The following is a 15,293-nucleotide window of genomic DNA, read 5'->3' as shown; positions in this document are numbered from 1 at the left end:
GTGATAAATAAGTAACGAGCAAAGATGCAGCAATGAAGCTGCTGAAAAGGAAATGTTGCTCGTTGCTGAGTCCCTCTGGGACAGCATGGTCACTCACTCTGCCAGGAAGTGTGTCCAGCATGGCTCTATGGGAAATGAAAGGATGTGTAGTACTACCCTGTAGGTTTATAACCATCTTATTTCAACTTCTAGTGCAAACCTGTAACATCTCCACATACATACAGCACCTCTGCCTGTCGGGGATTTGTAGTTTCTGTAATACTTATATATTAAATTTCTTGCAGTGATTTCCGCAGAGATCTGCTGAAATGTAATCTAGGATCACTGCTGTTCTTCAGGATATGAGATAGGCTTTCAACACATTTGTCTGAACAAGTGCATCCTAACAGTGTGCATCCATTTACACATGGTGCGTCATTATTATTATTGGTGTGTGTGTGTGTACACAGAGGTTTAATGTGTGTTTATTCCTCTGGTCACCTGCTCCGGTGCACACACACGCTGTTCCGCCAGGCAGTGAAAGGGTTAAGTCTGACTCTGCATGCACGGAGTAGCCCTCCCTCCCTCTCTCCCACCTCTCTCCCTCTCCATCCATTTTTACTGAGTGTGTCTGTTTTCAGGGGGGCCTGTGCCATCCGCAAGCCCGGTGGATTTGTGATATGCTCACACAACTAAGTTTGATAACAGACCAGCACCGCCGCGCTTTAGTTTCGGATTCACTCTGAGCGCACGCGGTTTTCCGCCCATGCGTTTCTCTGCGCTTTATGCGTCTTTTGGACTCTTTCCTCAATCCGTGAGCTCCGGGATATGTGCAGAGGCGGAGGCGTTTCTTCTTCCACCCAAAGCCTCCCCAAGTTGGGACCCCACTGACGCGCTATGACATGAAGGTAAGAGGGAAAGTAGAAGCGAGCGGATCGGATCGTTCGCGATCCTTCGTTTCCTCGGCTTATTTTTTTGCCCTGGTTTCAACTTTTAAAGTCGGGAACGAAGCTGAGTCACTGCCACACACTTCACCTACCCGATCGTCCCGTTTGACGCAACGTGCATGATAATGGCCCCCCGGCCGTCCTGGTTTGGGACAGAAAAGGACATGTCAGGGAGAAAAGTGGGACCTGTGCTGTCATCCAGCGGTGTGTTTTTCCACACATCTGTACGGCATTAGAAAACATATCTGGGCGAGCTATGAACAGCTGGCCTGGTCTGAGAACAGTTTACGCTTCCTATATAGAAAGAGGGTTCAGGAATAATGGGTTTGACACTTTGCTGGATTTCTGAATAAGAAATTGTGCTTTATAGATTAGCGGAGTAAATATGAGTAACATTAAATACCTCAGTGCATCATCATCATGTCAAGGTCATAAGTTAAACTCAAGGTGTGTGAGAAATCTTCATTATCTGCAAAGACAGAGAGAGGGTGTGTATTTTCTGTGTAGTGGTGGTGCCTCCCCCAACACCCTACCATCAGTCTGACTGATGTGATGGAAATTATTTTCTCACAGAATGAATTCATCTGCCTTCAGAGAGACAATAATGGAGATTGGATTAGAAATCTGCGCAAAGGGACATTTTAATTATCACTCTCTGATCTGTCACTTCTACATTTCATTTACGGGAAGTGAGAGGAGGGATCATTTCCAGTTTCTAGTTTTTCCTTCCAGGAATCAGGAAGCGGGAGATACTGGGACTGATTGGTGAACTGGGCCTGCAGTGGTCACGGCTTCAGATTGAACCTGTGGTCAGCTGAGCCACAAACATTTTGTCTCTTACTGCCACTTAAACAATCTATTTACAGCATCGGAAGCTCTCTCGTAGTATGACAGACATTGCAGGCCGACTAAGTGCCGTCACCTTTTATTCATAGTATTTATTCATAGGCTGCTGAGGTTTTGAGTTTAAAATGAGGCTGTAAAAAGCTGATATCCAAATGGGAATTTTACATGTACTGTCAAGCAGTTTTGTCATTAACTGAAGATTTCAACCCTCTTTAAACCCGTCTCTCATCTCCTTTTCTTTTTTAATGTTTTGGAAACGCTTACTCATGACACAGCACTTGACTCTCAAGTGAAGGGACTGATTGTTCATGTTCATGCATCTCAGATCTTAGTTACAGATGGGAGTGGAAAGTTATTGGTTAGAGTGATTCACTGACCCTGTGAGGAAAGGCAGTTCAATGTCCAGGGCAACGTGATAGATACTGAATTGCTCCATGAAGTTATCTTGATTGAATCACTGACAACAGACTATTAGTGATTCTGCTCGACTATGGCATGTGTCGTTGTGTAGGAGTTTGTCTGTTGTGTGAGTCTTGGAATGCTTTAAAGGCCTACTGCTGCTGCGGTGATGTAATCAGGTCAGAAAAACAGGAGAGGTGGAGCCCCTCCCCGGTTTCTGATAACACTCCAAGGTAAAACAGATTTCTAGTCGCTGGGTTTGAAACCAATATTTGCTTTGCAGGGATGGAAAAATTATTTTTGTGGAGCTGAATTAAGGAAATAGGCATCCAGCTGGTTACTGCTTACTCAGGAACAGTGCGCTGTAATCACTCACACAGATCTCTTCAAGTTGTTTCAGGGAAAACTGAACCTAGGTGTTGTGTTTCACATCGCTCAGAGGTGCAGCGTTGTTCCTCTCTCCTTCCAAACACAATTACGGCATGAAAAAAAATGTGTGAGCTGTAGTCGCCAGTGCTGTTAGTACGAGCTCACGAAAGGAGTAACAATGATGAAGATGTGGTGGGTGTTGTCTGGGGAAACAGTTCTCTCCATTAATATTTGACATAAGAATATTAATATGACCTCTAACGGGCTGGAGTTATCTAATCTGTGCGTTCCTTTCCAGCAGGAACACACTTGTGGACGTCACTGAAGCTGCCGACAGGAGGAGGACTTCACTGCGTTTTTCCACTAAACTCATCTTTAACGAGCCACCTTGCCCAAGGCAACACAGTGGGCTGGCCTGCTGTCAGACTGTCTTTTGCCACCTGTGACACACTAGTGCCATCATGCAGACCTCATCGCTCCGCCGCCAGATGAAAAACATGGTCAACAACTACACGGAGGCCGAGATCAAGGTCCGAGAGGCCACCTCCAACGATCCCTGGGGTCCTCCCAGCTCGCTCATGTCTGAAATCGCAGACCTGACCTTCAATGTGGTGGCCTTCACTGAGGTTATGGGTATGATCTGGAAGCGGCTCAATGACCACGGTAAAAACTGGCGCCATGTTTATAAGGCGCTGACCCTGCTGGACTACCTGATCAAAACAGGCTCTGAGCGCGTGGCCCAGGAGTGCCGGGAGAACATATACAGCATCCAGACACTTAGAGACTTTCAGTACATCGATAGAGATGGACGTGACCAGGGTGTCAATGTCCGGGAGAAGGCCAAGCACCTGGTGGCTCTGCTGAGGGACGAGGAAAAGCTGAAGAAGGAGAGGAGCCAGGCGCTGAAGACCAAGACGCGCATGACGGGGGTCACCAGCAGCTTAGGCTCTGGATCCCTGCCTCCCCCATACCCGGGCCGTCGCACAAGCCAGCCCAGCTCGGCGGGGTCCCACAGGGATGAGTTTGGCATGTGCAGAGGTTCGCCAACCTCCATTCACTGTGAGTAGCGAGTGTGACGTCACTTTAGTGCCTCAAATGTCCTGCAATGAGGTCACAAGTTTATCGGATACATACAAAAAATATCTTGATGACAGAAAAGGGAGAAAAAGAGGCAATTATGGAGCTGCTGTCAGTTCTGTATTTTTATTCTCTGCCCAGGATTTGAGTTATCAGTCAGCTCTCACCTGAGATTTATAATTGAAGTAGATGCTATTTTAATACCAACAGCATGTAAGCCCTGATAAGAATTAATGAATCGCTCTTTCTTTTAGTCCTCTTTTAAAAGAGTGTTTCAGTTTTGCTCTCTGCTGATGGTCGGTGGACATCTGCATTCCTTTCATTCTCCTGTTTACAGTCACGTCAGCTAAACTGGATTTACAAAAGAAAGGAGGCCCTGTTTGCGCATGTCTCAATCTGATGTGAAACCACAACTGGATACCATGTTTGCTTTTCGACGATACGATCTGTTACACTCCTGCAGAGATCTTATTTTGGTGGCAAATGATCCCTCTGTGAGCGTGAAGGGGTTAGGACATGTGATGTTCTTGACTACTAGTAAAACAGTCAGACAGCACCAGCCCACAGGTGGTGTCTGACTGTTTTACAACCACAAATTCCCCAAAAGTGCTTTTCCTCCAATACATTTTCCATTTGATTCACGTTCCTTGCATTCCTTTCTGGGCCCGAATGTGTGCCAGTGGAAACGTGGCAGAAACCATTATTTTCTGAGGTCTGGGTCTGTGGTTCAGTGATGCTACAGTAGGAGCACGGTTTACAATACACAGAGAAAACACATACACCTGATCACACCACAGAATGCTGAGTTTAAAGCCTCGGCCTCACGTTCATGCTGGATAACAATAACAACTTCACACTCTGACAATCAAGTTATTAAAATCACTTAGTTTTTATCCAGAAAAGAATGCTTCTGAAGAGTTTTAAGTTGTTTTTACTGAAAAGATTTTTACTTGAAATGGTCGCTGTTCACATACGTGTGTGTACTGGTGTGTTTGTGCAAACGCAGAAATTCCATTTCTTCGCAACGCTGCACATCAGCAGAGTTCCTCTTTCTGCCGTGGGTGACTTTTAAAGATAAAACAGGAGCACAGTGGTGGTCTCTTATAGATTCCAGGACACCAGCGCATGGTTGGACTGATTTGTACATGGTGTAGGTGGGGGTCAGGAGGTTGGCAGCAGCTAATTGCCAGCAAGCATTCCAGCCCAGGCGGGAGATATTGAGGGGCAGCACAGTGGAAATGATCAGTTTCTGAGACCTGACATCGCCAACGTGCGGCCTGCTGCCCTCTTTTAGCCCCGTGACCTACAGCCTGGCACCCAGACTGGTATACTGCCAGCCCCCTCTAATCCCCTCCCCCAAACCTGGACCTTAATCCTGGATCCCACCCAGACGATTCGGGGTAATAAGGTGGGCCCCTCTCCAACCCGTCCATTCCTCTACCCCTCCACCACCCTAACTCTCCACACAGGCTCACCATTGTTCTCAGTGCAGGCAGAGTTAGGCAGACCGTGGCAAGCAATGCCAGCAAAAGCTCTAAACAACGGGCCATGGAAAAAAAAAATTAACATGCACACACGGTGCCAGCTTAAGTGTTGCTTTTTTTGTCTTCCATCTTCTTTCCCCTCTCTTTCCATCTGTCAACATTTCTGTCTACATCCTCCTGTTAACACCCAATCCCCTGTGCGCTTCCTCCTTGCCTGTAGCTTCCTCTTCCTCACCCCGAGTTGCTCCAGACCTGGAGCAAGCTCGGCCCATGACCAGCGGAGAAGAGGAGCTGCAGCTGCAGCTGGCCCTGGCTATGAGCCGAGAAGAAAGTGAAAAGGTACCTCAAACTGACACACAAACCTCTCATCCTTACAGCACATGTGCCTGACAGAAAGAGGCTTCTCAGAGGCCCTGCTGCTGACATGTTAGGTTGTGACGCTGGTGTAAAACATTTAACGGCTCCCATGCCGCACACATGCCTGGACACTATGTCTCCACCAGGGCACCGTTTCCTAGAACTTTTAACCGAAAGTGATATCATCGCTCAGGATGTGTGCATTGATCCACTCCTAAGCATTGCACAGCCTGCCCTAGTCTCCCCTCGCAAGGGCAGCTGTTGTCCTCTGTGGCTTCTGCTCAGCTACAATGGGAATATATTATCATGCAAAGCAAGTTCCACTTCTGTAATCAAACATATCAGCTGTGATTCTATGATCAAACTGAAATCCATATACTTGATCTCCTCTCTTCTAAATCACATCAACTCATTATGTTTCTTAAGAATCAATTGAGCAAAATCGAGCGTGCTTTTACCTTTCCCTTTGATTAGCCTTACTCCTAATCCTTCCTGCTTGACCCTAGCCACCTCCGACAGTGGATATTGATGAACAGACCCAGCTACAGATCGCTATGACTCTCAGCAAGGAGGAGGCCCAGAAGGTACAAGTATGCTGGGACCAGGGATGACCCTTCCATTGCATCCTTTGCCCTATAGCACATCTCCTGTTGCTCTGTATGATGAAACCAACCTCACGACCCAATCTGGGCCCTTTTGAGAGACAGCTGCATGTACTCCTCACTCTCCTCACTCATAAACAGCAAACAGACATGTAACATTCTCCAGTGACTAATCAAACGAGACTTCCTCCTTCTGTTCCACTAACCACCAGATCTCTCCTCTTAGTCCAGTAGTGTGTGATACCCATGTCAAGCACTCTGACCCTTTCTGGTGTGGAGGAAGGCAAGAGTTTGACCCCTTTACTCTGCTGGGGGAAGCTTTAGAATTGCATGCAATGTACTGTGAGGATGTCCAAGTATTTTTCCACTTTTGCTGACCAAATGCTGATTGCATTTGATTACACCCTCACAGCCGGTCCAACGTGCAGCTCAAACTCTGGACATGGATGAGGAAAGCCAGCTCCAGTTGGCCCTGAACCTGAGCAAGGAGGAGCACCAGCAGGTAGGCTTGCTTTGGGGTCACTGGGTGGGGGGCAAAGACACACTTTTTTCTTTTGAGGCTGCTGCTGTGTTGTTCAGACTTCCTTTCACACCCCGTTTCCTTTGCTTTGCCTTTTTTAAGTTGTATTCCTGTCACTCTCTCGTATTATCTCCACCTGGCTCTTCCTGTCTCACTCTTCCTCTTTGTCTTTTTCTGTCTCACTGTGCCAATATACTGCAGCACAATAGAGCTGCTCTGTTAGACACCACAGTGATGCTCCGCTCTCTCTTCTCTTTGACCAGAGAACGTTCTGGTTTGTGACCATTGCACACATCCATCCCTGGGTTATATGCTGCCTATAGGGAAAAAAATAAGCTGGCTTTTGTGCAGTTGCTGAGTCATAAATAAAGTATGATGTGACAATATGTGAATTTTGCCGGAAGCTGTCATGCCCAAAAGGCGTCCATGTGTCTGTTGACAGGAGCAACTCAGTCGCCAAGGAGACGAGTCGCTGCTCCAGAAAGCTCTGGAGGAGAGCAAACGTGAGATGGAGGCTAAAGGCGGGGTATGAAATATTGGGGTATGGAATATCTCAATGGGGGGTGATGAAATATAACCATACATTGTCTGTTGCTTTGTGAACATGCATGTATAGACCAAAATCAAAAATACTGCCTTATGATAATGATGGGCAGGATTATAGGGTCTGATCAGGTCATGTAAATACAAGAACGATACACTGAACTCACACAGGTTTTATTTCTTGTTTATGTGGTCAGACTGCCTTCATGGACCTGGTAGATATTTTTGCAGTACCCTTAGACCAGCCTCCAAGTGACCAGCATTGGAATAATGCCCCACACCAGGCAGGAGCTCGTGCGGGGGGCACAGACCCCTGGGACTCCCTTGGTGAGCCTTGAGTTACCTTATCGAAGCAGGAGTGTTTAAGCACCAAGTTGTGCTTAATATGTAGTAAATTATAGTCATAAAATGTGTAATCTTTGAGAAAAGAAACATGCAGAACATACAATAAAAATCCATAAAAGTCAGTATTATTTGATCAGCTCACATGTTACAAAAGGCTCTCATTCACCTCTCTGTCACTAAAGAAGGCAGCACCAACACCTCGAGAGTAGATCCTCCCTGGATGGCACCGCCATCTTCCAACAGCCCCCCTCCACCATGGGAGCCCCCAGTGAAGTCCTGGGATGACCCACAAAACAATGTCTCCAAACTCAACACCGCAGACCGAGAATGGGCTTTTCCTGCCAACACAGGTGATTCTGTGTGTGCATACGTGAAATCATATAGCTGTTGAAAATGCATAATTCACAATAATTAAATTACATTGCATTTTGGTGTGTTTACAGCCTCCTCGGGAGTTGATCCATTCTCAGTTCCATCTGAAAAAGCAGCCCTCAAGGGACCTTCTTCCCGAACTGGAAGCCCCTCGGGTAAACAATATTTTGTCTTCTTCTACTGTTCTCACTGTGGTTTTGTGCATCCCACACACTTGCAATGTCAGAATCCATTCTTCTTCTGCTGTTAGATGGTGATCTGTTTGATGAGGCCATGGATGGAGGTCAGGTGAATGTAAATGGACGAGAGGAGGGCAGTCCTGAGCTATTTGACCTGTCACGTCTTGGAGAAAGCTTAGCTGCCCCCAGCCCCCGCTCATGCCGGACACCTGAATCCTTCCTGGGCCCCACAGGGGCTTCCTTGGTAAACCTGGACAGCTTGATCCCAGCAAACCCTTCATCCAAGACCCTGAATCCCTTTCTATCAGGTATGTATTGTATTTATTTGCTGTGGATGGAATATTGATTTTGATTTCACAGGGAAAAAACAGCAAATGTGTGCTTTGATAGCTGCAACTCTTGATTTAAATCAGTAAGATTTTAGAGATAGATTATGTGTAAATTAGTGTGAACCATGCCAGAAGTACACTGTACAGATAAATTCCTAATGTACTTGCAGAGACTGGAATGGTAAAAAAAACATTTTTGTGAAAACTCTCCTTGTTGATATCCAAACCTTGAGGAATGTGCTGCTGAAAATCTGCCCTTTTAAGGCAGAAATTCACACATTCATGTGATCCTATCCTATGTTCCTATATGTCTTGTGCCTGTTTGCTTATTAATGCATGCAGTTATGGCAGCCGGTCTTTAAATCTCAGACGTTTTAGCATTCTTAAAAGCACCAGTGGGGACTAAATGTTCACAATTATTGATTTACCATATCCTCAGAAATGATAAATCTAATTTAAAGAAATTGTTAGAGGAAACCTGATATATTTTCCTTTTCGTTTCTCTTCAGGCCTGAGTGCTCCTTCAGCCACCAATCCATTCCAAACCGAGTCGCCCAAACTAACTCTCAATCAACTGGGCTCCACCTCGTCTGCTCCCCACGCCACTTCTCTGCCATACAGTGCCTCCCTGCCCCTGCCTATGAGCCATCAGCCTGCCAGCCTTCCTTCATCACTTACTCACCCCACCCAGCCTGGTCTGGACCTGCCAGGGAACCTCCCTGAGCCCTTGTTGCCCTTCTCCTCAGCCAGTGCTGAGGGATCACTGGCTGCACAGAGCAGTCAGAACCCTTTCTTATGAGGACCAACAAAACTGGAGCCAATATCTTAGAGAAAAGGGGAATGTCATTAGGTTATGCTCGCGAAATATAACTCTAACCGCAGACTGAACTGCAGCCCCAAGGATCTGTATGAAAACCCTATTCTTAGTTGTTTTTATATTGTGGTATAATACAGTAACCCTTAGATTGATGCAAGCTGGTTCTGCTCTTCACTACAAATATCTCTCCTGCTCCTCTTGCTATTAATGCAGTAAAAGGGTAGAAAAGAGATAACACCTTTGTATGACAGACTGTTGTGTCATGTGAAACTTCTTTAAGGCCAGAGCTTATCACAAATTGACTTCAGATACAAATGTACACAAAAGCACAGTTTGATAATATTTTGTCACTTCTCTTTGCTAGGATCACCAGGCAAATGTATTACAGCTTTTCAAGTCTCCTGCTCACTCGCTGTTTGTGTGATTGGCTTAGCTGGCCACTGCTGCTGTCATATACTCTGGCTCCAGAAGAAATTGATTTCTGAGAAGAGGCAAGAATTGCAGGCCTTTCCAGTTCTTGAAATGTTGCTGCATCAACATGGTTAACTTTGTGGGGCTTCTCTTGGACCAGACCTGATGAGAAACATTGGTGTACACTTGATTTTACTGTAGTGAACTGAATTGCTGGAGCTACTCAAATGAAATTATAGTTTGGGTGGACAGAGGAGGTTAGGTGCTTCTGAATTCACTATAAGCAAGGCAACATTAGAAAATGTATGAATCATGAGTTTTATTCATTGCTTGTGAACCACTGACTCTCATCAAATATAAGGGTATAATTAGAACACTGCTTCATTCTTCAGTTGGTTTTGTTCTTTTGCATTTTCTCATTTCCTGTGATAAATACATTTAATATGAAATCATCACAGCTCAGGCACACACCCAGTGCCACTCAGAGTATTTGTTGTGCACTTTATGCCCCCTGCTGGTTGTTACTACAATGCTGCGACACTGAACTCTCTCCCATTGACAAGCCAAGCTCTAATAAGCTCCTCACACTTAATTATTCAGTAAAACTGAAATGTAAGTGCTTATTTTATTCCAGAATAAAACCAGTCCTTATTTAGAGTAGCATGAGATTTCCCCCAGTGTTCCAAAGACATAAGTGTCCCATGATCATACTGCAGTATATCATGAGTCCCTGCAGTTCGCTGTTAATCTGTCTGGATTTTAATTCATAAAAGTAGGCAGTATAAATAATTGTTGAGTGCAGGTTAAGACCTACAGTAGCATTGATTTGACAAATATTAAAATGGCCAGCCTTACAATCATTCCATCCTGTTATGATCTCCTTTCCCAGTCACCCTCATGAACAGTCACATACTGAGGAAACAGCATTAACATTTCTTCTTGTCACACGTCCTGCCACTTTTACAGTCAGTTAGTAAAACAAATCATTCTGTTTAAAACGGTGCATGAACAGTCTTTGCACACTGAAGATACTGACATCTGTTGCCAAAAGGCTTGAGGTCATTATTTAAAGCTCTGTGAGTGTAGCACCACTTTATAAGGAACACCTGTATGATAGTTCACGTGACTCTGATGGACTCCAGCCAGCTCAGCACCTCCTGAAGTCCTTCTCCAGAGTGAGCACTGAGTTCCAGTATTGTGATTGGCTGAGTAGCAGATGCAATGATGTCATCTATTCTGAATAGCGACTTCATCTCTATAAGACTCATAGTGCAAGGCATGTCCCTGGAAAAGGATGGAAAGAAAAAGAAAAATAAGAAGAGACACAATGGCATGAGCATATTTTACCAAGACAGAATTATGATATTGGACATATATTGTGTTGAACCTGCTCACACTGACATCTTGCAGGTATGGTAAGTGAATGTAGGGATTGACACACAAGCGTAAGAGTGTCACCTCTTGTTGAAGAGAATAAGGACGGAGACGCTGTGCAGAGGCTCCGCAGAGAGTACTGACAGCAGCTGGATACAGGAAGAGGATATCTGTCCAATGTTGGCCGAGTCCACCATGAACTATGAAGAAACACAAAGAAAGAAACAGTTGAATAAGTCTGACAGTATGTACCTCCATCAAATGCTGCAAATACATGCAGTATGCCTTCAAAGAACATACAATGACAGATGAGCAGTCCTTGAAGTAACTCGGCCATATAGGGCCCATGCAGCCTCCCAGCTCCCTTAAAGTCACCCTCTTCTTCTTCTTCTTCAATGTCAGGTCTGTCAGGTTGGTTCCTACCTGTGGAGGTTTAAAGAGATGCTGCATCAGGACTGAGGCTGCAAATTTTTCAAAACTAACTTTCATTGTTACTTACCGTTGGAAGAGTCGATGGAGGCGGCCCCAGGTCACCTAACCCATGCAAACTGAGCTGTAAGCAAAATCTGTCAGGAAAAATACACACAGAAGATGCAGCTGTTGCGTTATGAGCTTCAAATGCAAAAATGAATTCAATATACGCTGTTTTTTTTTTTTTTACGGTATTTGTTGACTTATTTAAGTAGCATTTTGTGGTAATCGTTTTTCTGTGGGTATGCAATTTAGAACACATTAATATTTTACTTTCCTTGATTTTACTTTACAGCCAGGTTACTTAGTTGCCTCATACATGTGTCTCAAAATGTTTTGCAACCGCGTTTGTAGTTTGGTGCAAAATTACATGAGGGTAGACAAAGGCCATATATACCTAATACTGCTAACTGGCGGTAGCTAAACGGTTACTACTATCGCACTAGCCTATCGGGCTAAATTAGCTAGCTAGTTAAGCTACACAACACTTTCGGTTAACAGTACTGTGCGATTTTTTCAAGTTCTTGCTCGAAACATTCGGCTGGGCACAAAGGATATTTTGTAGACGTTTCAGCAGCAACGTTTTTCCGACACCAGTCGCCCCAAGAATTAGACAAATGCCATTGCTGCTCATTTCAGTTTTCCAGCAGGAGCATAGCGAAGCGAGTGATAGCATACTGCAGCTAATGAAGAGTCATTTGGCACCATGGTGACGCTCACGTGGATGCGGTATATCGCTGTGATTGGACGAATTATAAATCAATCAGTTGTGTCTTGTTTCTGATTGGTTATTGTTGTACCGATGTACCCGAAACGGAAGAAAAACAAGTTCACCGTCTCCGAGCCGGAGTCCTCGTTGGTTCACAGGACGGAAACTGTCAAAAACGCTCCTTAAACTTCTGGTATTGATGGTGCACAGCGTTGGTCGTATTATCCGCTCCATAATTCTACCAGAATTGGTCTTGGGAAACCATCATGGAAGCGAAGTTAAAGAAAGAGTTGGGGACAACCTTGCTGAAGTCAACTGGTCACTCAGGAGGTGGATGTATCAGCGAGGGCCAGAGTTATGATACCGACAGAGGGAGAGTGTTTGTGAAGATCAATCACAAGAGCGAGGTATTTTATGCACATTGTGTCTTCTTTTAAATACGCTAGATAAATCAAATTATTATGCATGAATGCATATTATTAATATATGCATGAATAAAGTAAGGATTTCATCCAGCTGCTACACCCAGCTGATAGCAAGTATTTGATTGCCACTGAACTTTGTCCATACATTGCGAAATGAAGAATAATGTTAGTTATTTGTGTCTGAGCATACAAACTGCTGTAGATCTTTGTCCCTGCAGTACTCACCAGCCCAAATCCGTTTTGTCCTTATTAGGCCAAATTGATGTTTGATGGGGAGATGGCCAGTTTGGAAGCCATTTCAAAGACAGAAACTGTTAAAGTCCCCAAACCTGTGAAGGTGATTGATCTTGACACAGGAGGATCTGTGTTTGTGATGGAACATCTGGACATGAAAGGTCTTAGCAAGTAAGAGCTTTCTCATACAATTTGTCAGTATCAGTACCAATGTATGCAGTTTAGAACAGAGGGAGATGAAAGCAGTTTATTCTTTTTTCTTTCAAATCTAATGTGTAGGTACTCAAAGCACCTGGGAGAGCAGATGGCAGATCTGCATTTGCACAACAAGAGACAAATGGAAAAATTGAATAAAGAGCAGCAGACAGTGGGTAATGATGGGGAATCTTTCTTATGCTCATCAACACTGAATTTCACTCAACTCTCAACTTCTAAGTGAGAGTTAATTGCTGATTAATTAAGATTTACTAAATGACTATCATTTGACTGCACACAGGGAGAGGAGCTGGGCAGTCGGAGGTGGCCGCTGTTCACAAATTTGGCTTCTCTGTAACCACATGCTGTGGATATATACCACAGGTAAGAACAAAGCAATGTTTCTGTATACCAGGCCAAACAGAACTGGACTGTGCTCTCTAAAATGTGATACATTTTTAGGACACGTGTGTCTCTGAGATGTTTCAGTTGTCCTTAGCAATGTCACAGTAGTTTTAATTTTCTCTCCTTACCTCTCCAGGTAAATGAGTGGCAGGATGACTGGGTGGTATTTTACTCCCAGCAGAGGCTGCAGCACCAGGTCAACTTGGTAGAAAAATCTTATGGAGACAGGGAGGCTGGAGAACTATGGGCCAAGCTACAGGTGCACCCTCCCTTTGACCCCATCAGAAACAAAACCTGACACATGTCCATATGATCCTTTCAATAACCTGACAGTGCAACTTGCATATTTTGTCTGCTATTTACAGCTGAAGATCCCTCAGTTTTTCACAGATGTGGAGATCGTCCCTGCGCTCCTCCATGGAGACTTATGGGGAGGAAATGTGGCAGAGTGTGCAGAGGGCCCAGTCATCTTTGATCCAGCCTCATTCTATGGTCATTCAGAGTTTGAGCTGGCTATTGCAGGGATGTTCGGTGGCTTCAGCAGCTCTTTTTATTCTGCCTACCATGACAAAATTCCTCAAGCACCGGGCTTTGCAAAGAGAAAGCAGCTTTACCAACTCTTCCACTATCTGAATCACTGGAACCACTTTGGTGGTGGCTACAGGGGTTCATCAATAAGGATTATGAAGGACCTTCTGAAATAACTTCACTCACATTTACTTGTAGAAAGCTTCACAGTCTTAAACGTGAGCCCACTATTATGTGTATGCAGACAAATGCTAATTTGACCAAAAACACTTGTTGTTGAAGTGACTAAACATAACATTCTAACATTGTAATGTCCGTTTCTATATTGTGTAGAAAATACAGAACCATCATAACAAAATAGTTCTGCCCTGCCTGCTCCACATATGCTAACATGCTTCCAAAATTTGGAAAACAGAATCAATATCTTTCAGTTACTATCTTAAATTGTATGTTTGAGCAACGATATTAACTCTATGAGTGTTTTTATGTTCTGAAATTTTTACAGTGTGTGTAGGTTACCTACCAAACATAAACCATGGCAAAAAAACTGAGCTCTGGACTAACTTAAACATTTTGTGCCAGTGCAAGAGCAAGCAACACATTTCGGGTATTCATCAGGCTGGCCTGTCAGAAGAACAAATACCAAGTTTTAGTTGTCAAAAGCAAAGTTCTTTGGCATACAGCAAACCCATTCTGATTTTTAGACCCCTTTTCATTGACTACATTTCACCACCACCTGACTGAATTATAAGACAGGATTTTCCCTGTGAATGCAATACTATATGTGTATATCATAAGAGCCTGACTGTTGACATGATGCACAGACACATTACATCCTTTTCCTGCTGGAATTGTTATCTCTCTGGTATGCAAACAGTAGTGAATCAGACTGTAAGACCTCCGTCATCATAAAGAACTCACAACACGTAATGCTAATTGTTTGAACCCTTGCAACCATGATGAATAAAAGCATCTTCTCCCGGGGTGTTTGACTGCTGAACTCTTTGCCATCTAGCACTTGCATGCAAGTAACACAAACATACATATAGGCTACTTACATTAGTTTTTATCACTACTTTACTTATATGTGTATTACTATGTTTATTTGTAGATTTGTATTTTCTACTTATACTTGCTATTTGTACTTCATTAGAACATACTTGTTATTCCTCTCAGTTTTTTTTATATCCACAGATTGTAGATGTCGTATGTTCGTGTCTTAATGCTTTAAACATATAATGCTCAGTAATAGTAGTAGTTATTGATAAATATGCAATCAATGACGTTTATCCGTTAATGATTTTCCTTCATTTTCCGGACGGAAGCGAAGACAGCGTCTGCCCTGTGACGTGACATGCGACACTTTTGAACCTCCT

General features: G+C 44.1%; 3 protein-coding genes across 5 annotated transcripts; 2 read left to right on the top strand and 1 right to left on the bottom strand.

Annotated features, from left to right (window-relative positions):
- The first annotated feature begins 612 nt into the window (after positions 1-612).
- epn3a (epsin 3a) lies at positions 613-9,950 on the top strand. Of its 3 annotated transcripts, XM_070981793.1 has the most exons (11): positions 613-887; positions 2,839-3,599; positions 5,322-5,440; positions 5,965-6,042; positions 6,473-6,562; positions 7,023-7,106; positions 7,321-7,450; positions 7,651-7,818; positions 7,912-7,995; positions 8,091-8,327; positions 8,858-9,950. In XM_070981793.1, exons 2-11 carry the CDS (start codon positions 3,002-3,004, stop codon positions 9,145-9,147), a joined length of 1,878 nt encoding a protein of 625 aa, XP_070837894.1. In that variant the 5' UTR covers positions 613-887; positions 2,839-3,001; the 3' UTR covers positions 9,148-9,950. The 3 variants fall into 3 exon arrangements, with proteins under 3 accessions (XP_070837894.1, XP_070837896.1, XP_070837895.1); XM_070981795.1 differs by lacking the exon at positions 5,965-6,042; XM_070981794.1 differs by lacking the exon at positions 613-887 and having other exon boundaries at positions 2,874-3,599; positions 7,654-7,818.
- On the bottom strand, positions 9,882-12,098 carry arl16 (ADP-ribosylation factor-like 16). Its single transcript, XM_070981796.1, has 5 exons — positions 11,980-12,098; positions 11,450-11,505; positions 11,251-11,373; positions 11,035-11,150; positions 9,882-10,860 (listed from the first exon to the last, which is right to left on the bottom strand). The coding sequence occupies exons 1-5, from the start codon at positions 12,095-12,097 to the stop codon at positions 10,695-10,697; spliced, it is 579 nt and encodes a 192-aa protein (XP_070837897.1). The 5' UTR covers position 12,098; the 3' UTR covers positions 9,882-10,694.
- A 142-nt stretch (positions 12,099-12,240) lies between these two features.
- fn3krp (fructosamine 3 kinase related protein) lies at positions 12,241-14,898 on the top strand. Its single transcript, XM_070981080.1, has 6 exons — positions 12,241-12,537; positions 12,809-12,960; positions 13,069-13,160; positions 13,286-13,368; positions 13,526-13,648; positions 13,755-14,898. Exons 1-6 carry the CDS (start codon positions 12,397-12,399, stop codon positions 14,091-14,093), a joined length of 930 nt encoding a protein of 309 aa, XP_070837181.1. The 5' UTR covers positions 12,241-12,396; the 3' UTR covers positions 14,094-14,898.
- The last annotated feature ends 395 nt before the right edge of the window (positions 14,899-15,293 follow it).

Source organism: Chaetodon trifascialis, chromosome 15 (genome assembly GCF_039877785.1).
Source record: "Chaetodon trifascialis isolate fChaTrf1 chromosome 15, fChaTrf1.hap1, whole genome shotgun sequence".
NCBI classification, from domain to species: domain Eukaryota; kingdom Metazoa; phylum Chordata; class Actinopteri; order Chaetodontiformes; family Chaetodontidae; genus Chaetodon; species Chaetodon trifascialis.
This window is presented reverse-complemented; position numbering and strand designations above follow the sequence as displayed.